The sequence below is a fragment of the Gloeophyllum trabeum genome, assembly GCF_000344685.1.
Source record: "Gloeophyllum trabeum ATCC 11539 unplaced genomic scaffold GLOTRscaffold_00001, whole genome shotgun sequence".
Taxonomy (NCBI): Eukaryota; Fungi; Basidiomycota; class Agaricomycetes; order Gloeophyllales; family Gloeophyllaceae; genus Gloeophyllum; species Gloeophyllum trabeum.
In genome coordinates, this window is record NW_006920410.1 from 2,334,961 (window position 1) to 2,361,920 (window position 26,960).

Sequence of the window (26,960 nt, forward strand, 5' to 3'; positions counted from 1 at the left end):
CAAACACCTGCAGGGTGGAACGCCAGCGGCGCAACGTTCGTTATTATTCGACGTGCTTGAGCTGAATCCCGAAACAACAGCGCCTCATGATAATATGGTGGACTCTGTGGCGCATGTTGCATTCTACTAGAAGGAATGAGACTACGCCCCACCTTCAAGCTTCAGGTGCCCCAAGGTTATATTCACAGTATACCAAGGAGCGCCCAGGTTGCCGAAGTTATCGCCGCCGACCTGATCACGGTAATCTAAGCTTGTTGAAAGAGGCACGGTTCGATCGATCCACTCGTGTACATGATCTCAGTAGCTGAATCTCGATATTAATTCTCGAGCAAGCGGTCCCCTCGCTATTCGGGCCCCAACTTGCAGCTCATGGTCTACGAGACGTCTTTACCTCACCACTAGAGGTTGCAGGTGCCATGTTGAACAGCGCCGCTGTGAGATATGCCAACGGCGGGACTCCGTTCAAACACCAAATGGAGCAAGTATGCATCCGACCGGTCGCAGGGATCACACACCGTTACTTACCTTAGTTCTGTAGCTCACAAGTTATCACAGGCGAAGCCATGATCACACCGCGAAGATCAGCAACGACTTCTCATTCCAATCAATGATTGCGCGGCCTCGAAATCGAACCCGGCCATCCAATATACACCCCGCCCCACTTGTTCGAATTGACGGGACGCCGTTTGCAAGGCTGAGGCGCGACATGCATTCCGCCTGAGCAGGGTGAACTCCCGTCATCGTTTTACCATGGCGCAATTGCTACCAAAGCCGCTTTAAGCCCGTATAAGGCTCACTAGGCTTCCGGATATAGCGACGGGCGAGGAGGAACGTCCGTCATAGTCCTGCAAGAACAGGAAGGTTTGATTATTCGGATCACGTAAGTCATGGAATGTTGCTCCGTATAGTTTTTTGGGCGAATCTCGAGCAATAGCAACTCTGTACTTGCGAGTTGCCTTTAGGCCACCGGATATCATGCCTTTTGTAGCAGGGTACATGCGTCAGTCTCTGAGGGGATCAGGTACAACGTTTGGGTTACCACAAGGGCTTACGCGCATCTCCATCCCGTCCCCAGGAACCGGTGCAACCTGCAGGATACATGGCCAGAACCTTATGAGAGGTCTCTCAATCGACCAACTGTCGTATGCGCCACCCATGATTTCGTCTCATACGTGTATTCGCAGGTCAACCTGTAAGCCACGAAACGCGGTAGATTTCACACACGCAGATACAAAATACAACATTACATAGTGATCGTGAACTTGAGATCGAGAACAGCCAGACAGCCATGACAGCTTTCCTATGATCTACGCATAACCATGTTGAACTTCCGTTGCGCACGGTGGATGCAGAGTGGACCAACTGACATGATAGTAGCCACAACTCGCCTGGTGTGCGCAGCATGCCTGAACTCGCAGAGGTAGATGCCTGTATACTCTCGATTAATATGGTCCGCACTTGGATGGCGTGAATCAATCTAGATACCTTGCCATGTCCCGAGGTTGAGACGTCCGTCCGTAATTGGCACGGAGATAGTTGGTCCGATAAGTGAGGTTTTCGTGTGAGATACACTGTATCGCAGTGGTAAGATCTCCAAAGGTACTGTAGTCCTATGACGGCGATCCTTACGAATCACTGTTATTAGTGTAAGGAGAGCGGCTTCTTCTCTTCAGAAATAGGCTCTTACTCTGGTCCTTCGTCGGTATGAACCCAGTTTAGTTTCTCTGGCACGACATGGTCCAACGCCATGTTCATGTCTGATGACGGTCAGTGGAGAGCGGCGTCACACGGAGGATTACCAGATACCTCGTCGGACATCTACAGGATTTTCCCAGCATGAGTGTCATCCCAAAGACCGGGGATCATGCCTTACCGGGATCAAAGTTCTCATTAACAGTCAGCGCTGCCGAAGTGTGTTGTCTAAATGTCACGGTGGGATGAGGAGATCCGCCTTGGCCTGCAGCATAACCAGACCCAGTCAAATGGCAACCTACATAAACAGGAACAACATTCCAGCCTTTAACATCAACTCATTAACCCCGAAACACTCCGTACTAAGGAGCGAAATGCTCGCCTTGACATCCTTCAATCCGGGTTGAATCTGAGATAGCACCTCCTCAGTCACCAGATGGCATCCCTTAGCACGCCTTGACAAGGTGAATGTTTTTTGCCAGCCCATAAATGATGTAGTAGCTTTGCGGCTATTTCAGAGAGGTTTATGAGGGTTTCAAGCAGTCCTGGTCCCTGCAGGTGTTTCAGACTTCAAGTGATCTCCTGGAGTTGCAAGATCCTCAAGTCGATAACATAATGACGTCAGTCTCGTTATTCGGATGACAAGAAACCGCCGGTGGGTAAGCGCTCAGAGTTCAAATTTGTGGCATGTGGGAGTTGATACGGAGTTCAATAATGTTCTCGAGTTTCGGGACTCTATATGAGCTACCATATGATGCCAATACCCTTCCGCATGCCACGGATATGTGTCGATAAGACGAAGGTGCATCGAACGGCCGTTCTCATTATAGCGCATGCTCAGTATCGAAGACGTGATATCAGCCACGGCTCAAATGTAGGGCCTCCTCTATCCAAACACCACGGGTCCAATGCATTCACCACGCTCTCAGAGGTAGTACTTATCAAGTCAGACCACTTGTGACGGTTTGACGACGAACGGTGGGTCCCAGCTCGCGGGCTCGGCCTCCTGCCAGGCCGAAGGCCCTTGCAATGCTCGATCATCGTTATAGCACCACGAGACGCCACATACGGCGTGATGTGTCAACCACCCAAAGACGGGATGATCGAAGGTGGAAGAAGAAACACGACTGGAAAGCCAAACGATAGATGTCGATCTAGTCCTCCTGACCGTATCGTTTGCTCCGCTCCACGCCTCCCCGGTTGCCGGGCACGTTCCGATTGCGGCAGTGGTTGGCATAATGTCCTTTCTCGCCACACTATCAAATGATAACCCTGTGAGTTATAAACGAACCATACAGACTGTTTCCGGCATACCTTGAAACATAGTACATCGTCGAGATTCCGACGAGGCATCGGAGGCGCGTTCCCGACACTGGGACCCATAGCACCAGGGAAGCCACGATCAAAATCTGCATACCGACCATACCCGGGAGGTGGAGGGCCTAGTTCACGTGAAGAGGGCGGAGGGGGAGGTTCGTAAGCCTCTGGTGGTGGCAGTCCAGGTTTCGGGCTGCATATTTTACGTTAGTCTGACTGAGACTCGAGGCAGTGCGGACGAGCCTGTACTCACTGGCCGCGGGGGCACTCAGGACCCAGAGGACAGAAGCCCGTCAAGTAATTTTGACAGGCAACGCGGCGTACATGTTTTCGAGGACATGTGGGTCCTGGCGTTGATAAGTCACGGCGGTCTAATTTTTTCGCACAATTGCTCACCGAGCTTGCAGAAACCTCGCTTGTAATCCGGACACTCGACGCGGCGCTCTTTCGGATGCGCATACAGGCACTCATCTCCAGCAGAACAGTAACCATACTTGGCGAACCACCAGCATTCTGGCATACGCCTAAGGTTGTACTCGTGCAAGAACTCACAGGCATCTCCCTTCTTGCATAGTCCACGCAGCCAATGCTTACACACGGTCGCTAACCGCTCGCGATCCCGGGGATGCGTAGGAAGTTGTTTGGGCGGTTGGAAATTCAGAGGCGAGGGCGTGGTATGGCGTAGCGGACAATGTAAGGGTCCAAGTGGACAACCAGCGGGAGTGAGCGAGAGACGGCATATCTGATCGTCTACGAGGAGGTTCAAACTTCAGTATCAGGCATAGCATGGACTGGATCTAGAAAACGGCACCTTTATCAAGCTTGAGACCTAGCTCGTTCTTGATGTAGAGCTCCTCCTGAAAATTGTTCTGGTGAAACTGCGGTTGAACAAGGTCCTTCAGATGCGCGGGTCCGACGAGCGCCATCGTTGCTGCCGACGACGAGCAGGGCGTTAGCGGTCAGGGTCAAGGTCGCCTGGCCAAGTGACGCGGCGAAGATTATGGCATGCGAGAGGCGCGGAAGCAGATCGTGTCCGAATAAGGAAGGAGCAGCCCCGGAGTTCCTGCTGCTTGGCCGTTGGATAGCTTGTCGCGAGCCTGAATTGGTTACCCCTCCTTTCCATGGCTATTAATTGGGCGCACCCACATTCTCAGCGGCATCCAACCCGCCCAGGATGTCGCCAGGCGTCCTCGACGCGTCCCTCCTCGCTCTGTGCGCATTTCTGGGCTGTTTCGCCGTCGTTTTGTTGCGCTGCTCGGGCTGCACCAGTACCCCCGCGCTCAGATTCCCACCGGGGCCCCGTGCTTCGTTCTTCAGATGCGTGCAATTGCCCACATCCTATCAATGGTTAACCTATGCGAAGTGGCGGCAGATCTATGGTAAGGTTCCTGTGGTTGTTTGCCTCTTCACGAATGTGAAATGTGGCGCAGGAGATATGATCTATGTTCGCCTCTTTGGAAACCCCATTCTCATCCTGAACTCCGCGACGGTTGCAAGTGACCTTCTTGATAAACGTGGTGCAAAGTATTCCTCCCGGCCTGTGCGAACAATGGTAAATGAACTGTAAGTGCCGGGACTATGCTTGTGGCGCGTATTTATCACCTTTCGTCTGTCCAGAATGGGTTGGGACTGGCTGTTCTCGTCCATGCCGTACGGACAGCGTTGGCGCAGTCACCGCGCCCTCTTCCAGCAGCACTACCACTCAAACAGGGCCCCTGCCTTTCAGCCCCTCCAACTCAAAGAGGCGTATACTCTGCTCCATAACCTAGCGCAGGACCCGGACCGTTTTGCATATTATGTGCGAAGGTCCGCGAATTTGCGTCACCTCTTCCACTGTAGCCATTTGCTGACCCTTCGTACTAGGTCCGCTGCCGCGGTGGTCATGATGATTTCCTATGGTCACCAGATCGTTGCAGAAGGCGACTTATACGTCACCTTAGCCGACGACGCATTAGGCGCTTTGGGGAAAGCCGGGATATTTGGATCCTACCTCGTTGATTATCTGCCTTTCTGTGCGTATATGCTATGTAGTCGTTCTTTATGTAGTGTCTTCATTGATATTCTGATCAGTGAAACATGTCCCCGAATGGTGCCCCGGCGCTTGTTTCAAGAGACAGGCCAGGGAATGGCGTAAATTAACTCGTGCTATGGTAGACATACCGTTCACCGAGATAAAACAGAAGATGGTAAATATGACACATCTTCGAGCCACGATTGATATCTGAGTATAGGCACATATAGGCCGCCGGTACTGCCCTCCCTTGCGTCGCATCCTTGGAGCTGGAAAAAACCGATGGTACGCCCGACAGCGAGGAGCTAATCAAAGACGTCGCTGCTATTGGATACGCCGGTGAGACGCTTGACATAAATTACATGATGACCGAATCTAATAATATCTTAAGCTGGTGCCGATACAGTGAGCGCCCCTTATCCTGGGTCCTTCAGTATTCATGCTCAAGTTATAAGAGACTGTTTCAGCGATCTTATCTTTTTTCCTCGCCGTGTCTATCTCTCCCGCCGTCCAGAAAAGGGCACATGATCAGCTTGACCAGGTTTTGGGTGGCCAGAGATTACCAACTTTTGAGGACAGACCTTCTTTGCCTTACATTGACTGCATTCTATGGGAATGCTTGCGCTGGAACCCCGTCACGCCTATGGGCCTCGCCCACTACCTGACAGAAGACGACGAGTACGACGGTTACACCATTCCTAAGGGAACCACCGTACTGCCTAACGTCTGGTAATTTGCTCCTCTGCCTGCTGTTGCAGATATGCTTATACGTGGACAGGTGTATGCTACATGATGAGAAGAGGTACCCCCATCCACTCGAGTTCAAACCAGAACGATTCGAGAACGCGGCGGAGAATAAGAAGCAGGACGTTATCAGCCTCCCTTGGGAGGCCTTCGGCTTTGGAAGACGGTAACTAATTTTTCTTCTCCCTTGCGACTATAACTTGACCTCTACCCAAGGATGTGTCCCGGACGCTGGTTAGCAATCGACCAAATATGGATATCAATCGCCTGCGTCTTGGCCGTCTTTGATATATCGAAACCCTTGGATAATGACGGCCATCCTATCGAGCCGAATGTGAAATATACCTCCTCACAGCTCAGGTAAGTGCGTCCCCGCAAAGAACAGAACCGCTACGTCCTCATCACCATCTCGCCAGCCGTCCAGAGCCCTTCAATTGCAGGATCACTCCTCGCTCGGAGAGGGCCATTTCCCTCATAAAGCAGCTCAGCACAGATGGAACCTGTCAAAAGTAACAGGACTGGTCGGGAGGGAGGCGGAACGGGCGCCAAATGCATGGTAAATGCATGGTTATGACTGACGTCACCTGATGATCTATTTTACATGCTTCAAGTTCTTGTTTTGATTGCTTTCGGCCTGCTATCGTTGTAAAGTAACCTCACCATATACCCAGTAGAACACTGTCGATCCCCTTGTCCTTCAATCGTATTAACCCCTGCTCCACTCCGTCTTTCCAGGCTCTATCAGCTCCGGCTGGATCTGTACGTGTGTCTAACAACTCCACAAAGTAATAACTTTCGAAGGGCTGCCTGCCCAGCAACGGCCGTCTGTCCACACGAACAACATTCAATCCTATCGCCACAAGGATATCGGTTACGGACAGTTGCTTCTGCGGGGAAACGGTGCTGCCAATGCGAAGTAGAGCATGCTGAGGACATGTTGCAGGTTGAAGAGGTATTTCCCGTTCTCGCGATGTCGACATCACGAAAAAGCGGGTGATGTTGCCTGCAAAGTATCGTTAACGACAATGTACCGTGGTTAAATGAGACAACCACTTACTATCATCGTCCTGGATCCCTTCCCTCAGTACTTCCAGACCCTCGAATATAGAGGCGCAGTGTTCTGAGCATATCGCTGCGTCGCCACAGGCACCCTCTCCTGAGGTACTTATCGCAACAGCTGCTGCTGCGGTGGAGGAGACCCTCACCAGGGAGGCATTTGGAAGATGTGCCTCGATGAAACGAGCGCATTGACCTAGAGCCTAATTTTGTAAGTTGGGAGCAATTTCAGATTCACTTCCTCACCTGCTCGTGGCTCAGTATCCTTTTGATGCCCGAGAGGGAAGTCCCCTTGCGCACCACGAGGGAATGTCTAATGCTCTGTGTTACTTCTCCCAGGATGAATTTGTCTCTGCCCGCGCAAGAAGATCGAAACAGGTCATAAGTCTCAATCACCGTGCCATACAAGGAATTCTCTTGAGGAATCAAGGCAAGGGGACATTCGTCCGATAATGCGTTAAAGACGTCTGATACCGTTCATAAGGGTACCCATCGAGGTAGAACCGAAGGGCATTCACGCACTCGCGATGGTGTCGCGCTCATAATACTGCACTGATCTCCCAAATCTATTGAAAGCTGCCTAGAATAATGTCCAATCAATAACTACAAAGCACATCGGGCGAATTCGCACTGACCTGGTGGGAGTACGTGCCTAGGGGGCCTAAGAAAGCCAATCTTGGGAGATGCGTGTCCGCCATAACCAGTCCGCCACAGGCTACTGAGTTTCGTACTATCTCATCATTGTAAACCATATCGCGCGACGGCTTCATCCTGGGTCTGCTTTTGAGGCACTCATCTAGACTAGGTCCTTACCATTCAGTACGCAGTCCTATAAGCTTCCGGCAGGAGACGTACAGGTCTCATTGGATGTCTGACGAAACGCCTCACTGGATACGATTCAGAGTAGTCGACGTCTCCTTGTGCGCTCAAAATATAAGGATAGATGAGAAGATTACACTTAAGATACAACTAAGCCTATATTTCATGGTATCTAGCAGCCATCTGAAGGTAATTCAAGGTTAGTCTTGACAGACAGCTCGAAATGCGGGCCTCCTTCCGCCACCTCATAATAAGCGGCAGTCATAGTTGCCTGCGGGATCATTGGCCATCTGGGAGCTAGTGCATTAACTGAGGGGGCCGAGACTTCGCCACATTTCTGAACCAAGACGTTGGTCAACATCCCCGCATAACGATCTGTCAATGACATCGGCGTCAGCCTCAAAGGTGGATCAGCGATATACTTACAAGCCAGAGGTAAGCGTTCTCCCATTTTTGCCATTGCCACTCTGCAATCCGTTCTGAGAACACTGACGCTCGCGAATGAGAAATGCACTGACCGAATACAAAGAATCTCATTAACTAGTTTCGGGATTTCTTCCTGGCCATTCGCCAATTGTGCAGCTTCCAGGAAGCGGACCAATACGCGACCAGCCATAAACCAGGCAAACTAGGGATTGTTCAACAGCAGCCACCGCTGATAAGAACAGCATTGCATACCGGCACGAAATTATCCAGCAGAGATACATCATAACTGGTGGACATGATGGCGTAGATGAGGTCCAAGCTCCCTCTTGCTGAATCCAGGATCCTGCGCGCAGACATGCAGCCCTCGTGATCAAGTTCCGCATGCGGCTCATGAAGCAGTATCAAGGCACTGTAGGGAAATGATCATGTAACCAGAGAGAAATGAGAATGAACATAGACCTACATATGAGGCACCAAGCATGCTGTGTATAAATGCGAATCGACAGTATTCCCCTTTATGGGATCGCTGAGATTCTTAGGGAAGGACCTTCTGAAAGAAGCTATGTCTCCTTCAAGTTCAATAAATGCCGCCGTTTTTCGTGGATCGTTAGGGTGTAGAGGGTTCGAGGTATCGGAGGGAATAGTTGAAACGTCTCCAGCGTACTGCCTAGCTCGGTACCGCAGATTGAAGTTCTTCACTCGCGAGATCAACATGGCGGCCTTCACGTAGAGCACGAAAGGGTCAGTTTGGTCCCCTAGGTGTCTATGGAAGATTTCTTTGCTATGAGACCATAGACGATTACCGGGGGGACTAAAGGACTTGAGGGAAATGTGAGCATTAGGAACAGGCTATGGCTTGATACGAGGGCATACCCCGTGCAAAAACTGGTCCCCTCGAATGGGGAGCAGTTGTGAGACATCCATATCATCCAAACAGAGTGCCCATCCATTCCCACACCCATGCAGACGTTCCGCGCAATAAGCTAACCAAAATGCGTTCCTACGCATCTCATCTTCGATGACAGTCGTCGCCCGAGGAAGCAAGGATAGAGGTCGAGTGGAGTTCGCAATGGTGTGGAATGGTGGGCAACTGCAGAGACCCTCTGCGACAGAGAGCCGCATCACACAAGAACTCGCTAAGTAAACCTGCATGTTACCTATAAGAATTGTATTCGCGAAGGATGTCATGAAGCACGCACATCGCACCACCTATCCTTCATGTCAGAGATACAGTAGCATGCGAACATGGTACGGCATACCTTGCATGCGCCCAGTAATACCAAGTTAAGATGATGGACGCTACCACATCCTTCAGGAGAGTTGACTCAAAAGGCAAGAATATGGTACCTCACCCTGCAGCACTTCGAATAGATGTTCACCCATGCTAAGTTGCTCCTCGCACAAGTCTTTGGCATAACTAGCTTGCACGTCAGCAAACGTTTCTGATCGCCCTTGTCTCGATCGGTATCGCTTTGTGAACAGCTCCTCTGAACTTATTTCAATTCCTGCTTATTAAAAGTTAGACAGCGACCCACCGGGAGGTTCTTCTGAGAGATTGGGGCGGGGTGGGGAAGAGACAGCTGCGGTATACAGGCTTCCAAGGGCGCAGATAGCGTGCAATACAGCTGCATTCGGGAAGCCAGGCTGATTCGGTGGTAGAGAAAGAGAGGTCAAAAACGTCGGAGCGTGGAATAGTCGAGTTGCATGGGGGTGAAAGGCGAAGAAAGCCTCGACCCTGGTCACTGAATTAGCTCGCAGTTCCACGCGGACACCGATTGTTCTAACCCACAGGTGTCGAACTAGGTCCGGGCTTGGGAGGTTTGGGGGCCAAGCTGCCCATACAATACCGGTAACACTAGACGAAGCCGCATTATCTGGGGAAGTCCCGTGGGTGGGGGGCGTGGTAGTATCAATCCTTGCGGCAAGGGGCGGTGCACTCTCTGAATATGCATCTACATCCTCGCGTCGTCCTTGATTGCCGTAATGAGGTCCAAAGGGGGCCTCAGAACGCAGCGACGGCTGAAACCTCGAGTTGTCGCCGAAGCCCGTGAGCATAGAGGATGGCAGAGCGTGCATTGTGAACGGACTCCTTGGGTAGCGCCTTGTGTCCTGTTGACCTGGGAACTGGTTCGCGCCTCTCTGTTCCTTCTGACGAAGTAGGGACTCAAGCTCATCTTGAGATCCGTGATCAACTTTGATTCCAAACTGAAGAAATCATTACGCAACTTATTCTGTTCTCAAGCCTCTCGTAGCGACTCCGAGGTCCTTCAGACGACGGTGTAGTGGCCTCCGCAGCTGCGAGATCAAACAACAGTTATTTGATGTAAGCTGCAGATTGTAAGTGCTATGCCCACCTTCATCGTACGTGCACTCTGGTTCAGCGGGTAACTCCACTCCAGCCAGTGCATGGCTCACAGCGTGTGCATGCGACCTGATGCATGTCGAACACGGCCTCTTCGCATCGCTGTAGGAGGGAGAGCGTCAGATCGAGCGTGCAGCCTCGGCTTTCGGGCATCGTAATCGGAGAGGTACCATTTCTTCGGTCATCGGTCAATAAACCATGCAAAGGACGACTATGTTTAGAGGACTCACCAGCTTTCGCCTTCGACATTGGTGGCAGGCCTATTAATTATGTCGCAGGCACGTTGGGCACGCGAAAAGAACGAGGCGTGGAAGAACGGCGTACTTGGTTCCTCTTCAGCACATTCGGATGGCTCCCCTTCGGCGAGACAACCTCCGAAGTAACCTTGGGCATTCCTGGGCTTCGCCAGACTAATCTTCAATGTCGCCGATAATAAACGAAACAGCGGGAGGGCGCATCAAAGACCAACGAAGACAGTCCGTTCATCACAGGTTCACCGCTCAATAGCATGCCCCCAATCCGGCAGCTTTATGCTCGTTATCCTGATGAGTAAGGCCCGGACTAGTAGCCGTGATGCAGACTATACACTTTAAGTGCTGAAGTCATTCGATTGTCTCCTTTGGTCAGGCACGTATGGTATGGTTTCATGGATACTGGTCTGCTTTCCTGAGACCAGCATTAAAACGAGGCTAAAGGGCTAAGCTTAAGTAGAAGACTACCTAGAGTCTAAGTGCCCGACAGAATGACCCTGATAGCGTCCGTCTAGACAGCAAAGAAATGCGAAAACGAAGCGAGCAGGCATCAAGCCCATTACTACAGTACCGTAAGTATTGAAAGCAGTCTGGAAATAATACAACACGCGCTAGAAGGTGTTCAGGATATTGTGCATTGCCCCGCAGGTTTGAGTAGCCCCGCGTCGAGGAATGCCGTGGTTATATTGTTCACATTGACTTGTGCACTGGGATTCTGGGCATGCAAGAATAGTGACGCGGGCGACCAAATCGATAAAAAGTTAGGATCAGATAGTGAGTTGTCGCAGACCGCCTGCGACGCTGTGGCGGAGTCAGACCATGTGATAGGTACGCGGGTGGTATTCAGAGCCCAGTTCCGCAGGGCTGCACCTTGGTCGGAACCAAAGAACAGCGCACCCAGAGGAGTGGAGAGGGAGGAAGCGGAAGAGGATATGTCTGGAGATGGATTTATACGACCGAACACGGCCACCTCAACCGTCGGAATCGTGGATAGCGATTGATATAGTAAGCTCGAATTAGGTGGAGGGACAGCCGAATTTTGCAAGACGAAGTCGACAAGGTTGTTTGCAACAGCAACGTTCGGTATTGACGATAAATAATCCAATACGACGTGATTCATATTGTACACCGTCCCGTAATGACGAGGGTCGGTGGTCGTTTTGGAGATATTGAGAGCATCTGTCGAACCTGGCAATGAGCTGAGGACTTCTCCGTTATGGAATACAGCTCTCGGTAGCGGCTCAGTCTCGAGAATAGCCGCCTGTCTGGCCACCCCCGTTCGCGTGTCGAGAAACGGTAGACGTAGCCGCAGCACATCCAGAACACCATACACTGGCCTATCGGGATAGCACGAAGAGTCAAAGCGAGAGGCCGGCGACGGCGATGGCAAGCCGAAAACAGATGTCTCAATAGCACCTATACCCTGCAGCTGAGACGAGCTCAGCCCAGGGTAGCATGCCAACGGTGGAGGGAACGAGTCACCGGACGTAGCATTGAGCAGATCGGCAAAGGGCTGAGAACCTGGTGAAGCTGATGCGTCGAAAGGAAGCATAATGGGTCGGGAGATGAAAGCTGAGACGAAGGGAGACAAATCAGATGCTCTCCTCTGCAGGACATTCTGCCAGTAGTTATTAAGGGCTTTCTGGTGCTGAGTGGAAGAAGCTACGGCATACTTTCAGCATCCTTGCATCGCGAAGACTAAATTTCTCACTCACCGACTGCATAGCTGTACATCCTATCCAAGGCAGCATGAGATGCGGGGCTTAGGCGGGAAATTTGATCGCTGGTTGGTTGCCCAATATCCACGAAAGACGCAGTAGGAGGTGTCACTGTCTGCGCAGCGAAGTCATAGACATACCCCGAGATCTTGGTAGATAACGTCGATGACGCATTTGAGACTGGACCGTCACCATCGCCGACCGCACCCCAGTTAGCACCCTGAATGAACTTGCGCATGGAGCTGACGGCAGTCAGGTTCTGAGACTCGACGAGCGTCCATAACAATGCCGCTTGCGCCCACTGCGTCCGGTTCGGCGTCTTTCGCGCATCGAGCGCCGGACTGACGTCGACTAGGACGGCCTGCTGTGCGCAGTTCGACCCGGTGGGGTCGCCCTGAGTCTGCCATACAGCCGTGTAGAGAGAACCCGGAGAGTAGCTCGCTTCGAAGTTGTTCTCAAGCACGGGAATAAGCGAGACAAAGGCTTGCGCAAGCGGATTACATGACCTCGACTGGCTGGATGTGCAGACGCACGTCGCATCTACGAAGAATCAGGCTAGGCGGTATAACGAAAAAACCGCACTTACCCAGCTGACAACTATTCCCAGTGAAATTGCCAGGGCAACTATGGGCGGATGACTTCTGGCGCGACACGACTCCAGCTACCGTACCTACGACTACTATAATAACGAGAAGCAGCGCTCCCGCGATTAGCAGTCGTAATCTAGTCTTCTTCGGAGTCCGCATACTCTTCAACCTGGTAGGACTGTCCATAGAGCTATGCAACTGCGCCTGGTCAACCGTCCGATTCCGCTGATGCTTCTTACTGCGGTTCATATGCCAGAATCCCGTAGCGCGAGCACCTGTACCTGCATCGTCGATGTGCTGCCCGATGGCCAAGTCGCCAGCTGTCGGTCGCACGGAGTCGTCCTCCTTCTGCCCGGTCGCTGCAGGGAGCGTCGACGCGCTTCGATGAGGATAATGGCCCTTCTCCAGCATTGTAGAGAGTGCACCGGCGCGATTGACTAACTCGGGCAAAGGCAGCGACTCCTCTATTCGCCTCCACTCCCGCTCCTGCGCGATGGTGTAATCAGGTATTGTAGGGACCGGCGGCAGAGGTTTCGCCCTCCGCCATGGCGGTTTAAATGACTTGGCTCCGGACGACGACGTTATCTTACTGACCAGAGATGAAACGTAACTCTTCGTGGTCCTGGTTGAATGAAAAGACTGTCGACGAGAGTGGCCGGACCTAAAACCGTTGCGAATACCCGCGGTCGACGGCAAAGCCGGGCTGTACCGCATTGACGACGGTCCTGCGATATCTTCCGGGAGATCAAGTCTATCGCTGTCGTAATCGGTACCTCTGCTTGTCATACGGCCCATTCCAGGGTTTAAAGGAACTGTACTGCTTGTCATCGACTGGTTAGACTCTGAAACGGTTCCTCCGATTGCACTGCTGAGGATTGATTCCGGTCCATGTGGGGATAAAGCACGTCCCGGGTGATTTGGAGAGTGTGGCGGGACACCAGCGATATAGCTAGCATCTAATGCGGATAGTCCTGACCCCGGTACAGCAGGAGGGAATACCTGCGAGCTCTGTCCAGCGCCGGACAGACTGACCATTCTCGGCTGTGACATGCCCACAGGGAACGCAGCTTGCCGCCGGGGCGGTGGATACGTCATCTCAGAATCCCCGCTCATACCACTTGTGTTATCGCCGCGCAGAGGAGAAGAAGGTGTGGATGTGCCTCTCGGAGGTCGCACATCATAGGGAATATCAATGGCGCTATCTGAGGATGATGACGACTCTGTCTCCGATAGTAAATGCGTGATCATCGAGGTGGAAAGCAATCTTTCCTCATTCGAGTCAACAACGATGGCAGATGAACCGTCATGCCAACGCGGAGACAGGGCGCGGGAGGGTGTGGGACTAGGAGGTACAGGAAGTCGTCGCGAGGGTCGGCCAGTGGGAGGGCTCTGAGGTTGGGAAGGAACAAGTTGTGGGTCTCGTTGATGCAAGTCATAACTAGGCGGGCCAGCTATGACCGAATCGGTGTCGACACTCCCATTCCTGCGCAAAGCAAGAGGGCGAACGGAGGGCATGTCGAGGGCACGAACCCGAGGGATTGGCGTGATTGTACGGAGAGTCCCGCCGGGAGAGGGGGGTACGGAAGACGGCACTTCAGAGGGTGGTCGAGGGAACTGAGAAAGGCGGAGAGGTTCCTCGCCAGTAGCGTACGAGGCAAAGCTGAGGGTGCTGTCTGCTATGCCTGAGGCATTGGTGGTGAGAGATGCCGCAGAACGGTGGCGTGTACTCTGGTTCTGCTCCGGTGGCCATTGGGTCTGCATGGCTAGAAATCAGAGATGACATCAGTCACAACAGTCTAGCTCCAGAAAATCATGCAAATGCCATACTGACATAGGATATGGAAGACTATGGGAAACTTGGATACACAGGGGCGGTAGCAAACATACCGCGTCTGCCAAAAACCCCTCAGTCAGAAAGTTCTGCCCACCGGTCGGTATACCCTCAACAATCTGGCGTGTTTTCCTTTACCCTCGGATTCTGTGCCTCTGAAGACAGAACAGATCCCGGGAAATGACAGTCTGATTGTGCTGGACGTGCCTGGACGGCCGATTGCGCTTGAAGGAATGAAAGCACACTCAAAAAAATCCTGCGAGTAAACGAGAGTCTGCAAAGGAGCGTGAACGCGACAGCAAAGAGACGGAGAGGTCCTAGAATAACCGCAGCGACGGCCTCTGACTTCCTCGAACGCGGATTGCGGCCAGGACTGATCTCGGTATAAATGCCATATATAAACCTGCGAACACACAGCCCAGCCAATAGCAGCGTCCCATGAGCCTCCCACCTCGGCTGTTCCTAGCACTTGATCTTGATCAACTCCACCTGCTACACCATCATCTCAGACAAATCCTGGATGAATTCGGCCCCGAGAGGTCCAGCTGCGAGCGCCACATTCTCCAGCTTGTGGACGGTGGCTAGTAAACTCACGTCAACCTCATAACCGTTGTGTGGTATCCTGAAATTCGTCATAGCTCATAACAGCTAGAACAAACTAAGCAACAGTATAAAGTGAAACAACAGGGGTACGCAATCCAAGATAACGGGAATATGTACAACGAAGCGACCGGGACAATGGACTTCATGTAGTAGCCGTCCAGTTGAAGTGCAACGTTGTTCGAATGACATGACAATCGTGAAAGAGGCCGATCCCAGACCAGGATATACCTATGTAGACGTGACGTTCTATCCTCCAGCAGCCGCAAAACCATACTAGGCGATGATGCACCCCTTCTTGGTTGACTTTTTCTCCCGCGGTGGAGGGTTAACTGCCCACGAGAATCAGCCCAAGACGTATTTGATGTCTAGTAGGTAAAGCAACGTACGGACGGCCCGGATAGCTTCGTCGAAGACAGTCTTCAAGCCCTTCTGAGTAAGAGCCGAGCATTCGAGATACTTGACAGCTCCGATATCCCTTGCCATGGCAACGCCCTGCGAGTACTGAATGGGAGCCATGCGCCTACACGAATCGTAAAAACATTGAGCTATCGAGGGCAACAAGGGAGGGCATGACGTACCGTTCCCTGAGCTTCTCGATGGTAGCGGGATCCTCGCGCAAGTCGAGCTTGGTCCCGACTAAGACTATTGATGTTTGTGGTGCGTGGTGAGAGATCTCAGGATGCCACTACGGGGCATGGATCGCATAGACTCAGTGAGCGCCTCGCCCAAGCTCGTGGAAGGCGTACCTTGGTCCGAACGTTCTCAAAACTAGGCGGACTCACGAGGGAGAAACAGATCAGGAACACGTCCGTCTGGGGATAGGATAGAGGTCTGAGTCTATCGTAGTCTTCTTGGCCGGCAGTATCCCACAATCCCAGGGATATGGTCTTCCCGTCCACCATCACATTGGCCGAGTAGTTGTCAAATACTACACGCCAGCTAGGTGAATGGCTGAAAGTGTATCAAAATTGAACGGACTCGCCAGTCGGAATATACTCCCCCTGTAGTAGAATCGCGTTAGCGACGAGAGACGCGTGTCAAAGTAAAGGGGCGTACGGGGAAGGCATTAGTGGTATATGAGATGAGGAGACACGTCTGAAGACCGGGAGAGACGGGTTATTCCAAGGAAAGTAACTCGCCGGTCAGGGTACAACTCGCCTTTCCGACAGCACCATCCCCGACGACAACGCCTGCAGGCATGCTCAGTGATCCTTTATACGCTTCGATTCGCGCAGCACCTACATTTAATAGCCTGCATTTTCGAGTTTACGTTCTCCTAGAAGGTTACTCAAGACTGATCGTGACCGAGCAGAAGCTGAGAGACTCTGGGTAGGACGTATCAACCGCGAGGTAGTGGGCAACGCGAAGCGAGGAGACAATAGTGAGAATCCCCTGTTTCTGGCGGTCGGCGAGAGCGAGCGGCTTACCCTGTGCTACCGGAAGATTATGGGGACACGTAACAGACGTTTACAGGAATAATCGTAAAAGGCGTCGTCTTGCGGGAGGAGTAGTGATGAACGTCTATGGCCAGAGTCGGCTGTACTGATGGCCAGTGATGTTTGCAGTGGCCTTCGCTAGAACGGCAGGCGCGGTCCCCGGCGTACATGCCGACGGAGCCCTCTTCTCACGGTATTGAAAGCACTCTCGTATATCATGAGCGTTAACAGTCCTTGACATACCCACTGGTCCCCGGCGATTGTTCGACACTATTAGGCAGTCGAGATGTCTGCTCTGTGGCTAGCGACGAGGATACGCCCCTCGAATTCGAACTGTCACTGCAAATCTTTTCACGTCGCGGCAGAAATACACTCGATTCAGATACAAATCTTACAAGGCCAGGTTATGCACAATCAGTCAAAGAAATAAGAACGCAATCACAAAATGTCCACAGGAAGGAGAAGATAGCCCGGAAGCCAATAAAATGACCACCAACAATAGCAATGCCGAATATTCACGAAACCAAAGAAATAGATGCATAGACAGAGGAGAAACAGACATCGAGGGGGGGCGGCATAGATGTACAGGAGGTAGGAGCGGTAAAACAGACTGTGAGCGTTATACAAATGTGAGGCAACAGAGCGAGACAGCAGGACAGCGGCAAAACGGATTGACAAACACGATAAGACAGGAAAAGGAATCGTCCAGGCGGTCGTGATGGGCCGGCAGTCTATGCCGACCTGGATAATGGACGGTCCGCCGTCATTAACAGGATTACTTGTGTACGCGATTAGGCAGAGGTTCTTCGCCTCTTCAAGGCTCTTGATGTTTCAGGGTGTTCGTGAGGTGTTCCAGTCGAGGACTCCATCGACGCAGACTTGGCATCGGAGTATTTGGATTTCTCGGCAGGTGACTGTAATAGTTCTTCGATATCATCGTCGTCATTGCCTTTACCCAGTAGAGGGCCGTCGTCTAGGGAAAAGGGTTCCAATAATCCGAAGCCCAAGCCAAACCCGACTCCTGCAGCACCGACGTTTAACGCGCTGGAGCTCCGGAGGACCGGGCTGTCAGTTTCGGGACTCGACACCGGTGGCGAGTCAGCCTCGTGCGAGTCGCTGTACGACAAGATCGGGTCTCTGGCGGGGAACCAGTCTAGTTCGTAGGCAGAGCCCAGAAGCGACGGGGTTCCAGAGAAAATGTCCTGGAATTGGGGCGACAAACCACTCTGCAGCCCTCTGAAGGGCGACATGGTCTTTACTGACTCTGGCATGGTGAAAAGCCTCTGTGGAGAAGGCCTCGACAGAGCCACGGCAGGTTTGCTCGGGCTGTCTCCGAGTACGGAGCTGGAACGGAGGAAACTAGCGTACCCCTTGGGGAAGACATCAGGGCTTGAAAAGATGCCACTGGCCTTTCCATCAAAAGCGATGGGACTGCTTTCAAGTTGCTTCGAGACGCGGGTGGCTTCTTGGACTATCATGCTCAGGCTGAGCTCATTGGCAGCCTCGTGACGAGGGTCGCTAGGGTCCCAGCGCCACGGATGATCAGAGGGTAGCGGTCCAGGCGAATGACGGAAAGCTGGAGTGGCAAGGGGGTTGTATGGCGACAGCTCAATGCGGTCAGAGGCAGGAGATATCTCGGTTGACCCGACATTACGAGATCTATGCGGGGTAAGGGGAGGGGTGGATATGAGGTCGGATGTGTTCACAGCGGATAGATTGCTCGGAGGCTGCACAGACAATTTCAGATGTCCTCCGGTAGTGCCGGAAGTTCTGGGAGGATCGGTCTCGATGGGGGCATTTTCTGGCTCTGGACTTTCGGAAGACAGATCTCTTTGAAGCTTCGATGGACCAGCCTTTGGCGGAGACGACTGAGTGGAAGTTGCCGCAGTAAGGCGTGTAGCGGCAGAAGTACCGGCTTGGACAAAGGTGAGGTTTTCCTTATCGAGGGAATTCTTCTTGTCCTGTCTAGACTTCGTCTCCTCTATAGTCGGGACGTGAGTAAATGGCATATGGTAAGGTTTCCCTACGTACTGCTCGAAGAGCGACCATTGACACGGCCACGCTCAGCGTTCTCCCGTCGGTTGGGCATAGCAATCTTGTGCTTCTCATAGACGTGGCGCCTCCACATACTCTTTGCATTCACACCCGCGTAAGTTCTTCTGCACAAGGTGCAGCGCAGTCGAGGTTCTTGTCCTTCGGGCCAGGTGTCTACACCTCGCTCCTTTAGTTCCTTTTTCAAGGCAGGAGACCATCCTTTCGGAGGCTCTAAAGCCGAAGGATAGAGGACAGCGTCCGGATTGTCGTTTGTCTCAGAAATGAAGTCGCTGGGAACGAGGAACCATTCTGGGTTCTCTGCTAGTAAACTATAGGTGAGACCCTCTGGATAGAGGTGAGAGTTCGGGAACGTGGTGAATGGCGGGCGGATGAACGTCGCATTTGGGTCTTCAAGTGAAACGTCCATCGGCGGTGGTACGATGGTGTTAGCGCGCGCTGGAGCCGCCGACTTCGAAGAGGTTACCGGGTTGGCGCGGAAGGGTTTGGGTTCAAAAGATGCAGATGCAGGTGTGAAGAACGACAAGTCTGTAGTGCTTGTCATCCTGCGCTTTAGCGGTCTCGCTGACGATATGGTGGTAGGGAGACCGGAGAAAGAAACCGATGTGGAAATTTGGGGGCGCATCCCAGACATATTGATGCTGGAGGTGTATACTGATGTTTTCCTGTGCAATCGGACTTCAGATCAATGCGATCAAGGGTCAAGGAGAAGCAGCTGACGAGTTTAATGAGACACGCTGGCAGCGCGACGATGAGGCGGGAAACCAAAAATCACGTATGAAAAAGGTTGAGTGTAAAGGACGCTGTATCCAATGTCACCTATGAATGGTGGGCGCAACGGAAGGGACCCAGAAGGGGGACGAGGAAAGGGGAGCACGGTGTGGAGATGGGGGGGAGGACGAGGAGACACGGAAGCAAATCTCACGCGCGTATGCGCGCTTTCAAACTCCGCCACCGCGTCAGTCATGTGACAGGCGCGTCGCGCGTCTGGACCGGCCCTACACTGCTTTAGTTATAGCCGCTGCTGTAGGGCGAAAGCGACCCAGCTAAGTACCTCGCCATTGCTCGACAGTCCGGTGTAAGTATATTTACCATTGCAGACTAGGATACAGAAGAGTGAGGATGTTGATATCAGAGTACATGTCGAACAGATATATATATAAGATATGGAATAGATCCTAGAAAGCAAGCGCAGCGTATCTACACGTCCGCCGACATCATAAGCTCGAGCCATCAACCAGGACAACAGGGCTGTATAACGTACCCCGCGATCATGAGAGCACCGCCCATCGGCGTGACGGGACCCAGCCAACGGAACCTGACATCCGAAATACCCATTATACACGGGCTTATAACCAGCGTCCCATACAGCACACGTCACTCACCTGTCACGATTGAGTACCAGGGTGACGATGCTCCCAGAAAAGACAAGACTTCCGACAGCAATAGCTGGCCCAGCAAATTTGTGGGTGGAGAACCGTGGGTGCAGAGATACAAGGAGCAATGCAAGCCCGTTGAATATCTGTACCCAGCAGAGTTGAGGGACAGAAACCAGGTCATACAATGCCCACGTCAGGTACACAGTTCGAAGAGAAAGCCAGGGTTGTAGACAAAACATACCGAGTAGTGCGCTGCTGTCTCCCACGCGTGGATGTTCTCAGCAGTTATGCCTGGACGTCGCCTTAATCCATGCGCCCCGAATGCTCCCGCCATAACACCAGCTGCGGCCATTATGGCCCCAGCCCGCCAGAGAAACGGGGGATTGGGGAAGGCATTAGCGCCAGCGCGAGGAAGCAAAGGAGATGACGGCGAAGGCATTCCAGCGAAGATTGAGTAGGTGTCCGTTTGCTGTAGACAGAGTATTAGTAGTGGGACGGGACTGAGAGCTTCGGCGCCAAACGCGATCGAGGTTGTGACTGCACCAAACACGCGCAAGCAAGGCCTCAAAATATTGATCCAAAAATAGGTCACTTCAAGAGCCTTGGTACGTTCCTCCAAGCGCGCCCCGCAAGCTTTCACCATGGGTAAAGCTCAGAAAAAGACAGGAAAGGGCCGTTTGGACAAGTACTACAAACTTGCCAAGTAAGTTCTCTCCATGTTCTCTTAAAATGCTGAACTGACATCCTTGGCAGGGAGCAAGGCTACCGCGCTCGTTCAGCATTCAAGCTAATCCAGCTCAACAAAAAGTACTCCTTCCTGGAGTCTGCACGATGCGTTATAGATCTTTGTGCTGCCCCTGGTGGTTGGTTGCAGGTTGCGAGCAAATACATGCCGGTCAACAGTATCATCGTCGGTCAGTACACGTTTGTCACCCGCGTGGACGTTCCCATCTTACACCTTGCTAGGCGTTGATTTGGTGCCCATCAAGCCGATTCCAAGAGTCGCGACGTTTGCCGCGGATATCACTACCCCTCAGTGCCGAAATCTTATTCGCTCCGAGCTGAAGGACTGGAAAGCCGATGTCGTTCTCCACGATGGTGCCCCGAACGTCGGTACCGCTTGGGTTCAGGATGCCTACTCTCAGTCCGAGCTTGTATTGATGAGCTTGAAACTGGCTGTCGAATTCCTCGCCAAAGGCGGCACTTTCGTGACCAAAGTGTTCCGAAGTGTGGACTACAACAATCTCATCTGGGTGTTCAGTCAGTTATTCGGGAAGGTCGAAGCTACTAAGCCGCCTTCGTCAAGGTATGCACGGCGGTCTATCACGTTTGATGTTTATACTAATACTATCCGGATAGAAACGTCTCAGCTGAAATCTTCGTCGTCTGCCGCGACTTCCTGGCTCCCAAACACATTGACCCCAAGTTCCTCGATCCGAAGCACGTTTTCAAAGAACTGTCTGCATCTGCGTCTGCCGCCGACAAAGGCACCTCCGCAAACAATACCCACGCGAATGTGTTCCAGCCGGAGAAGAAACGCAGGAAGCGTGACGGTTACGAAGACGGAGACTACACCTTATTCAAGAAGGTCGGCGCAGCCGAGTTCATTCGGGGCGCCGATCCTGTGGCCCTTCTCGGGACTGTCAATAAGATAGTTTTCGAGACGGAAGAGGAAAAAGAGTAGGTTGAGTCGCGACCTTTCAATTTCTGTGCTAACTGCCCATATCAGGTGGCTGGACTTCGAGGGCACAACCTCGGACATCAAAGCTAACTGCGATGATCTGAAGGTTCTCGGTAAAGGCGACTTCAAAGCATTAATCAAATGGCGCGCAGCTCTCAGAGAAGAAGTAAGGGTTATACAATCGCGTGACGTACTCATCTCTAATATTGGATTGTAGCTTGGTCTCGATGTCAAGACGAAAGATACGGAGGAGATCACTGAGGTCGCCGAAGTTACTGAGGAGGTCGACGAGGAGCAGCAGATCCAGCAAGAAGTAAGTCGTGAACCATTTTCTCCGGTGGCGATCGGGGCTCATCTCGGTGTCGTTAGTTCGAGAGGATCCAAGCAGAAGCAGCTGCCCGCAACAAGCGTGCTAAGCGCCGAGCCAATGAGCTCAAGCAGCGCGCCATTCAGCGCATGCAGTTACAGATGACGGCACCTATGGACATTGGCCTGGAGCAGACGGACGCTACGTTAGCCCTTGGCCAGGACGATATGTTCGACTTGGCTGACACCGAGAAACGTCTGCGGAAACAAGGCAATGAGCTCATCGATCTTTCTTCGCCGGATATTTCGGAGGAAGAAGACGCAAGCGACCAAGAGTCCGAGAATGAGCTTGATGTGTTGGATGACGAGGAGGAGAGGGCGCGGAAAGTCGCGGGGCTTGAAGCCGAGTTGGACGGTATGTACGACGCCTACCAAGAGAGGATGAAGGAGAGGGATGCGAAGTACAAGGTCAAGCTAGAGAGGAGAAGGAACAAGGAGAGGGACGAGGAATGGGGCGGAGTCAAGTCCCCGAATACAGATGAGGAGGAGAGCGATGACGAGGGCGGCTGGGACAAGATGGAAGAGGCGAAAGGCCATATGGACTTTGAGTCTGATGACTCTGACTCAGACAGCGAGAGCGAAGCTGCTGAATCAAGCGCTCCTAGCCGAAAACGCCGACGGTTAGAGAATGGCGGAGCAGCCGCGACGGCGGGTGGGCGTACGAAGCGAAAGCTGGTCACGAAGTTAGAGGATCCGAAGTCAACGGCCCAGACCAGCCGTACTGCTCAATTATGGTTCAGCCGAGACGTCTTCGCCAACCTATCCGATTTAAATGACGTCGAAGAGGATGAGCAAGTTTCGGTCGAAGATGAAGATGAAATGTCGGTCGATCCCGATCCCGCGGCCGACCAAGCATCATCGGTAAGTAGAGACGCTCTCCAGCTGAGGATATCGGGCACTAAGTGCCTTCATTAGCATGATGATTCCGATTTCGAAGTTGTCCCTCAAGAAGACGATGGCGACGTCTGGGACGTCGAGAACGATGATGAGGATGATGTTCGGCAGGATACGATACGAAGTGTGTCCTTATGATTTGTGCCGCCGTACACCGCTGACGACATATGTAGAGCACGGCCTCTTGACAGCGGAAGCCATGACATTGGCTCAGCAACTAGTGAACCGGGAGAAGACCAAGACCGAACTGATCAACGACGGTTTTAACCGATATTCTCTAAATGCGAAGGATGGGCTACCTTCCTGGTTCCTTGATGATGAAAACCAGCATTATAAGCCGAACATTCCTATTACGAAAGAAGCAGTAGATGCCTTGCGCGCGAAGATGCGGGCTCTGGATGCTCGTCCCATCAAGAAGGTAGCGGAAGCTAAAGCGAGGAAGAAGATGAAAGCGGCCCAAAAACTAGCTAAAGCTATGAAGAAGGCCGAAGGAGTGGTGCAGACCGCTGATATGACTGAAAAAGAAAAGGCTCAACAGATAGAGAAGCTTATGCGGAAAGGCATGTCCGCCAACAAGAAGAAGAAGGAAGTTAAAGTTGTGGTGGCAAAGGGTGCTCATAAAGGCATCAAAGGTCGGCCTAAGGGAGTCAAAGGTCGATATACCATGGTGGATTCCCGAATGAAGAAAGAAGTAAGCAGCAATCGGTCTCACTTCCCCTATCTTCCATTAACGTCGGACTTAGGTGCGTGCGCAGAAACGGCGCGAGAAAGCCAATAAAAAGCGGAAGCGCACATAATATTCTCGGCACTGGCACACATGGGTTACGATCTGAGTTGTGTATTAATGGATATGGTCTATTATAAGACATTGGTCTCGTAGTCCGATACATGTGGGTGGAACTTGCGATTCGTATCGTCTGTGAGACGGTCGCACGTAGCGAGAAAGTCCTCCCATGCTCTGTCTGACTGGGGCTTTGTGCACTGCACCTCGCAGCGAATGGTCTTCTGGCCAGATTCGAGATCTGTTACACTCTCTGTCACGACAATGGTTGTCTGCGCTGCTGCCGAAGAAGTTGGCTCGAGTGGGCGGGCAACAGCGTCTTCACTGCGACGAACGCTGACATTACTGTCGAGGACAAACTTGCTGTCCAGGTACTCGAAGTCGAGGGGAGCATCAGGCCGGAGTTGAGGATCCTTCCTAGATTGGAAACTAAACAAATCATAACCCGCCCATGAAGGCTTAAAAGAGCCAAAGCTGACTCACAAAGAGCGCAGACTAGCATAATAATCCCGAATCTCTTGAGGCCAGACGTTCTCGGCGATGCTGTGAACGTCCATTGCGGACAACTGGACATCGTAGGGCCTGTTCATAATTTAATCCTCGTATTCCTTCTACCAACAGGGAAACGCACCTATCCGGCAGCAGGAGATCGACTGACGAGTCGCTACCATGCTTGAGGGTAGCTGAGATATTCCATCCATCTCCAGACCCACCGGGCTGGTCAGCCCGGTCTTGATGCGACTTGGACTCTGGGATGTGGCCGCTTGAGTCCTCTGGTTCAAGATTGATAGCGGACTCAGCATGCAGGGCTGGGAAAGGTTCAGGAGACTCGGATAGCTGAATCTCCAACATCAAGACTTTACTAGCTTCCCGAGAATGGGATTCTGATGTCCGTGTATCTCGGTAAACCAAACGATGCATGATCCGATCTCCCATCGAGGCTGAGCTTGTGGCGGAAGTCGGTATGCTATACGACGCGTCATTGCCAATACAGATACGTTAGTATGAGGGACTGGGATCCCACCTTGGGATAAACTGGATTTTAGGATGGGTCGTCGCTATCCACTCCAATATCCTGGACATTGGCAGCTGCCCTTGTAACGGCGGAGTCAGACTCATGTGGCGTTTCGGAACATTGGATGCGAACAGGATATGCCCGATACTGTATACTCAAAAGTGATTTACATGGGACGCGTTGCACTAGGATTCAGAACTTACGTCGCTGTCACAGTTTGCGGTGGCTCTTTGTCAGACGACCCGTCAAAGAGCGTCTGCTTCAACTCTGCCGCGTCTCTTGATCTCGAATGAGCAGAGGGTTCATCGTAATGAACGGGACGCTTACCCGTGGATATCGTATGTGTGGCCAGTGCCTGCACTCAAAGCTCTATCTTGTAGACTTGAAGACTCTGCGTAATCCGGTCCTAGCCACTGACCGACCCTACGAACACGGAAAGATCCCGCGGCATTCGTGCCTACAGACATAGACTGGGGCGGTAGGAAAGGGTAGAAGGAATACGACTGAGGGAAGGGCATAACTGAACCAGACGTGATAAGCTTCTGTGAGAGGAATGATAACAGAGGTCTGGGGCGCAAGGCTAGAGCCTTACAATGAAGTCAGTGGGCGTCCATGGACATCAAAAAGGTGTATGCATACCGTCAAGTCAGTACGAACAACAAATCGCATGGCTGCGCTTAGGGCCTGAGTACTCCTTGCATAAACTTTGACCTGTGTTTCTAATGCTGAGACTATATATTCTGATAGATAGCAATCTATGATACCTTTCCGTTGAGGTCTATGTTCTCTATGAAGGCGTTGACAGTTCTAGAGATTTGTTGGAGCATCTCTCGCGGTATGGCGGTTCGCGAAGGTAGGTGGACGGTCTCTGAGATTATACTCTGAAATAGATAGGGTCAGCCTGCTGAAATACGGGAGACAAAATGCTGCCACTTGTTTGAGACTGTGAATATGGCGACTCAGCTGCTTAATTGACCCCGGCGACCCTTCAACCCTCAGGGCCAATGGGTTAGACACAAGAGAAACGTGTACGTTGTAATCCATAGACAACTGAAGTAGGTCGGCACCGTCTATGATTGTGAGTGATCAGTGTCATGATACAGTCGCAAGTAAAATTATATACCTTTTCCTAAGATATGGAATAGCTGAGGCGCGTCAACGGTAAAGACTAGACACGCACCCGCAGTCAGCCGGGACATGCTTCGGATACGAAAAGTGCTCACGTTTTTCGACCACTTCGGTCCTCTCCCGTTTCTGTTTTTCAATCTCCTCTAAGGATGGCCATTGCCATTGCTTCTCGATGATGTCCTCGGCAATGTCAATCTTCTTCTGTTTTGGCCCAACCTTCATACCGTACATCCTCGCAAACTTGGTTAACTGTCCTTTTGAGAACGCACGACAAAGCGCGTCCACGAGCTGATTGTACTCCTCTACGTAGCTTGGCTCCTCTTGTCTCGATTTGCGCGCCACACGGTAACGCTCGATATCCGAAAGAGTAAGGGGAGATGGTCTTGCAGCGATGAGTGAGGTAAGACGAAGCTCATCTTCGAAAGGATCCAAGATAGTCCTACTAGTCCGTGGCGGCATTTCCCTCGGTTCCCGAGACGCTTTCTTAATTTTCTTAGACCTTGGTCGCTTGCCATCTGATCCTTTGAGGGACCCCTTATTGCCGTTTACCGCTGCATCTGAGAATGCGTCCAACGGCACTGAGCTAGGACCTGCTGCCGAGCTTGATTCGGGGGACCCAGCCTCCCGCGACGGGGAGACTGTATGCGACGCAGCCGCATGTGCAGCATAATAGCGCAGACCTTGCGAGCGTAGAGATATTGGACACACTGCCCGCCTTGTAGCCTGGAGGAGGAATGGCCTCGACATGCGGCTTTGCCACACCGTGACGAAATCAACATGCGTGTATATACGTCGTGGCACGTGACCGTGC

The 26,960-nt window shown here is 52.2% G+C and overlaps 12 protein-coding genes across 12 annotated transcripts; 2 read left to right on the top strand and 10 right to left on the bottom strand.

Annotated features, from left to right (window-relative positions):
- Positions 1-953: 953 nt before the first annotated feature.
- Positions 954-2,285, bottom strand: GLOTRDRAFT_97787 (uncharacterized protein). Its single transcript, XM_007862872.1, has 10 exons — positions 2,075-2,285; positions 1,995-2,017; positions 1,874-1,920; positions 1,807-1,818; positions 1,688-1,757; positions 1,630-1,635; positions 1,486-1,571; positions 1,368-1,428; positions 1,053-1,307; positions 954-979 (listed from the first exon to the last, which is right to left on the bottom strand). The coding sequence occupies exons 1-9, from the start codon at positions 2,177-2,179 to the stop codon at positions 1,301-1,303; spliced, it is 417 nt and encodes a 138-aa protein (XP_007861063.1). The 5' UTR covers positions 2,180-2,285; the 3' UTR covers positions 954-979; positions 1,053-1,300.
- A 268-nt stretch (positions 2,286-2,553) lies between these two features.
- Positions 2,554-3,979, bottom strand: GLOTRDRAFT_113282 (uncharacterized protein). The gene is made up of 5 exons (XM_007862873.1): positions 3,821-3,979; positions 3,406-3,759; positions 3,263-3,356; positions 3,007-3,202; positions 2,554-2,948 (listed from the first exon to the last, which is right to left on the bottom strand). Exons 1-5 carry the CDS (start codon positions 3,933-3,935, stop codon positions 2,847-2,849), a joined length of 861 nt encoding a protein of 286 aa, XP_007861064.1. The 5' UTR covers positions 3,936-3,979; the 3' UTR covers positions 2,554-2,846.
- Positions 3,980-4,444: 465 nt separating this feature from the next.
- Positions 4,445-6,277, top strand: GLOTRDRAFT_31501 (cytochrome P450; the record flags this gene model as incomplete). Its single annotated transcript, XM_007862067.1, has 9 exons — positions 4,445-4,572; positions 4,627-4,815; positions 4,873-5,021; positions 5,080-5,195; positions 5,251-5,359; positions 5,476-5,749; positions 5,799-5,930; positions 5,981-6,124; positions 6,181-6,277. The coding sequence occupies 9 exons, from the start codon at positions 4,445-4,447 to the stop codon at positions 6,275-6,277; spliced, it is 1,338 nt and encodes a 445-aa protein (XP_007860258.1).
- Positions 6,278-6,420: 143 nt separating this feature from the next.
- GLOTRDRAFT_30418 (PDT-domain-containing protein) lies at positions 6,421-7,518 on the bottom strand (the record flags this gene model as incomplete). The annotated part of the gene is made up of 5 exons (XM_007862009.1): positions 6,421-6,767; positions 6,822-7,023; positions 7,067-7,287; positions 7,343-7,400; positions 7,456-7,518. The coding sequence occupies 5 exons, from the start codon at positions 7,516-7,518 to the stop codon at positions 6,421-6,423; spliced, it is 891 nt and encodes a 296-aa protein (XP_007860200.1).
- A 210-nt stretch (positions 7,519-7,728) lies between these two features.
- Positions 7,729-10,914, bottom strand: GLOTRDRAFT_135357 (uncharacterized protein). Its single transcript, XM_007862874.1, has 15 exons — positions 10,752-10,914; positions 10,658-10,687; positions 10,420-10,534; positions 10,292-10,360; positions 9,855-10,239; positions 9,601-9,800; positions 9,418-9,552; positions 9,325-9,364; positions 9,265-9,274; positions 8,939-9,211; positions 8,529-8,884; positions 8,318-8,474; positions 8,158-8,267; positions 8,066-8,106; positions 7,729-8,014 (listed from the first exon to the last, which is right to left on the bottom strand). Exons 1-15 carry the CDS (start codon positions 10,818-10,820, stop codon positions 7,812-7,814), a joined length of 2,193 nt encoding a protein of 730 aa, XP_007861065.1. The 5' UTR covers positions 10,821-10,914; the 3' UTR covers positions 7,729-7,811.
- A 138-nt stretch (positions 10,915-11,052) lies between these two features.
- On the bottom strand, positions 11,053-15,150 carry GLOTRDRAFT_135358 (uncharacterized protein). The gene is made up of 4 exons (XM_007862875.1): positions 14,815-15,150; positions 12,983-14,746; positions 12,394-12,936; positions 11,053-12,340 (listed from the first exon to the last, which is right to left on the bottom strand). The coding sequence occupies exons 2-4, from the start codon at positions 14,742-14,744 to the stop codon at positions 11,301-11,303; spliced, it is 3,345 nt and encodes a 1,114-aa protein (XP_007861066.1). The 5' UTR covers positions 14,745-14,746; positions 14,815-15,150; the 3' UTR covers positions 11,053-11,300.
- Positions 15,151-15,426: 276 nt separating this feature from the next.
- GLOTRDRAFT_53158 (small GTPase Rac1) lies at positions 15,427-16,980 on the bottom strand. Its single transcript, XM_007862194.1, has 9 exons — positions 16,845-16,980; positions 16,660-16,742; positions 16,576-16,607; positions 16,474-16,512; positions 16,400-16,418; positions 16,164-16,345; positions 15,996-16,102; positions 15,804-15,937; positions 15,427-15,746 (listed from the first exon to the last, which is right to left on the bottom strand). Exons 2-9 carry the CDS (start codon positions 16,673-16,675, stop codon positions 15,691-15,693), a joined length of 585 nt encoding a protein of 194 aa, XP_007860385.1. The 5' UTR covers positions 16,676-16,742; positions 16,845-16,980; the 3' UTR covers positions 15,427-15,690.
- A 664-nt stretch (positions 16,981-17,644) lies between these two features.
- GLOTRDRAFT_135360 (uncharacterized protein) lies at positions 17,645-19,739 on the bottom strand (the record flags this gene model as incomplete). The annotated part of the gene is made up of 3 exons (XM_007862876.1): positions 19,626-19,739; positions 18,885-19,570; positions 17,645-18,834 (listed from the first exon to the last, which is right to left on the bottom strand). The coding sequence occupies exons 2-3, from the start codon at positions 19,537-19,539 to the stop codon at positions 17,645-17,647; spliced, it is 1,845 nt and encodes a 614-aa protein (XP_007861067.1). The 5' UTR covers positions 19,540-19,570; positions 19,626-19,739.
- A 238-nt stretch (positions 19,740-19,977) lies between these two features.
- On the bottom strand, positions 19,978-20,784 carry GLOTRDRAFT_97790 (uncharacterized protein). Its single transcript, XM_007862877.1, has 4 exons — positions 20,526-20,784; positions 20,291-20,427; positions 20,170-20,223; positions 19,978-20,105 (listed from the first exon to the last, which is right to left on the bottom strand). Exons 1-4 carry the CDS (start codon positions 20,634-20,636, stop codon positions 20,084-20,086), a joined length of 324 nt encoding a protein of 107 aa, XP_007861068.1. The 5' UTR covers positions 20,637-20,784; the 3' UTR covers positions 19,978-20,083.
- A 141-nt stretch (positions 20,785-20,925) lies between these two features.
- Positions 20,926-24,159, top strand: GLOTRDRAFT_53162 (uncharacterized protein; the record flags this gene model as incomplete). The annotated part of the gene is made up of 10 exons (XM_007862195.1): positions 20,926-20,987; positions 21,038-21,198; positions 21,251-21,590; positions 21,644-21,964; positions 22,014-22,131; positions 22,183-22,278; positions 22,335-23,192; positions 23,247-23,349; positions 23,399-23,916; positions 23,969-24,159. 10 exons carry the CDS (start codon positions 20,926-20,928, stop codon positions 24,020-24,022), a joined length of 2,631 nt encoding a protein of 876 aa, XP_007860386.1. The 3' UTR covers positions 24,023-24,159.
- Positions 24,084-24,858, bottom strand: GLOTRDRAFT_124480 (uncharacterized protein; the record flags this gene model as incomplete). Its single annotated transcript, XM_007862878.1, has 3 exons — positions 24,084-24,435; positions 24,490-24,588; positions 24,638-24,858. 3 exons carry the CDS (start codon positions 24,856-24,858, stop codon positions 24,084-24,086), a joined length of 672 nt encoding a protein of 223 aa, XP_007861069.1.
- A 147-nt stretch (positions 24,859-25,005) lies between these two features.
- Positions 25,006-26,896, bottom strand: GLOTRDRAFT_124481 (uncharacterized protein; the record flags this gene model as incomplete). The annotated part of the gene is made up of 8 exons (XM_007862879.1): positions 25,006-25,168; positions 25,225-25,299; positions 25,349-25,608; positions 25,661-25,732; positions 25,786-25,902; positions 25,955-26,091; positions 26,145-26,189; positions 26,245-26,896. The coding sequence occupies 8 exons, from the start codon at positions 26,894-26,896 to the stop codon at positions 25,006-25,008; spliced, it is 1,521 nt and encodes a 506-aa protein (XP_007861070.1).
- Positions 26,897-26,960: the final 64 nt, after the last annotated feature.

Coding starts and splice junctions, on each gene's coding strand:
- GLOTRDRAFT_97787 (XM_007862872.1), bottom strand. CDS start 2,179: ATGGGCTGGCAAAAAACATTCACCTTGTCAAGGCGTGCTAAGGGATGC. Junction 2,018..2,074: donor CCGGATTGAAGGATGTCAAG/GCGAGCATTTCG, acceptor TTGATGTTAAAG/GCTGGAATGTTGTTCCTGTT. Junction 1,921..1,994: donor GGAATGTTGTTCCTGTTTAT/GTAGGTTGCCAT, acceptor CGTGACATTTAG/ACAACACACTTCGGCAGCGC.
- GLOTRDRAFT_113282 (XM_007862873.1), bottom strand. CDS start 3,935: ATGGCGCTCGTCGGACCCGCGCATCTGAAGGACCTTGTTCAACCGCAG. Junction 3,760..3,820: donor AGGTCTCAAGCTTGATAAAG/GTGCCGTTTTCT, acceptor ACCTCCTCGTAG/ACGATCAGATATGCCGTCTC. Junction 3,203..3,262: donor CCTGAGTGCCCCCGCGGCCA/GTGAGTACAGGC, acceptor TAAAATATGCAG/CCCGAAACCTGGACTGCCAC.
- GLOTRDRAFT_135357 (XM_007862874.1), bottom strand. CDS start 10,820: ATGCCCAAGGTTACTTCGGAGGTTGTCTCGCCGAAGGGGAGCCATCCG. Junction 10,688..10,751: donor ATGTGCTGAAGAGGAACCAA/GTACGCCGTTCT, acceptor CATAATTAATAG/GCCTGCCACCAATGTCGAAG. Junction 10,535..10,657: donor AATGTCGAAGGCGAAAGCTG/GTGAGTCCTCTA, acceptor CGCTCTCCCTCC/TACAGCGATGCGAAGAGGCC.
- GLOTRDRAFT_135358 (XM_007862875.1), bottom strand. CDS start 14,744: ATGCAGACCCAATGGCCACCGGAGCAGAACCAGAGTACACGCCACCGT. Junction 12,937..12,982: donor TGGGAATAGTTGTCAGCTGG/GTAAGTGCGGTT, acceptor GATTCTTCGTAG/ATGCGACGTGCGTCTGCACA. Junction 12,341..12,393: donor GATGTACAGCTATGCAGTCG/GTGAGTGAGAAA, acceptor AGTATGCCGTAG/CTTCTTCCACTCAGCACCAG.
- GLOTRDRAFT_53158 (XM_007862194.1), bottom strand. Junction 16,513..16,575: donor GGGATGGTGCTGTCGGAAAG/GCGAGTTGTACC, acceptor CCCGGTCTTCAG/ACGTGTCTCCTCATCTCATA. Junction 16,103..16,163: donor TTGAGAACGTTCGGACCAAG/GTACGCCTTCCA, acceptor CATGCCCCGTAG/TGGCATCCTGAGATCTCTCA.
- GLOTRDRAFT_97790 (XM_007862877.1), bottom strand. CDS start 20,636: ATGGCCGCAGCTGGTGTTATGGCGGGAGCATTCGGGGCGCATGGATTA. Junction 20,428..20,525: donor AGACAGCAGCGCACTACTCG/GTATGTTTTGTC, acceptor TGCTGGGTACAG/ATATTCAACGGGCTTGCATT. Junction 20,106..20,169: donor GGTGCTCTCATGATCGCGGG/GTACGTTATACA, acceptor GCGGACGTGTAG/ATACGCTGCGCTTGCTTTCT.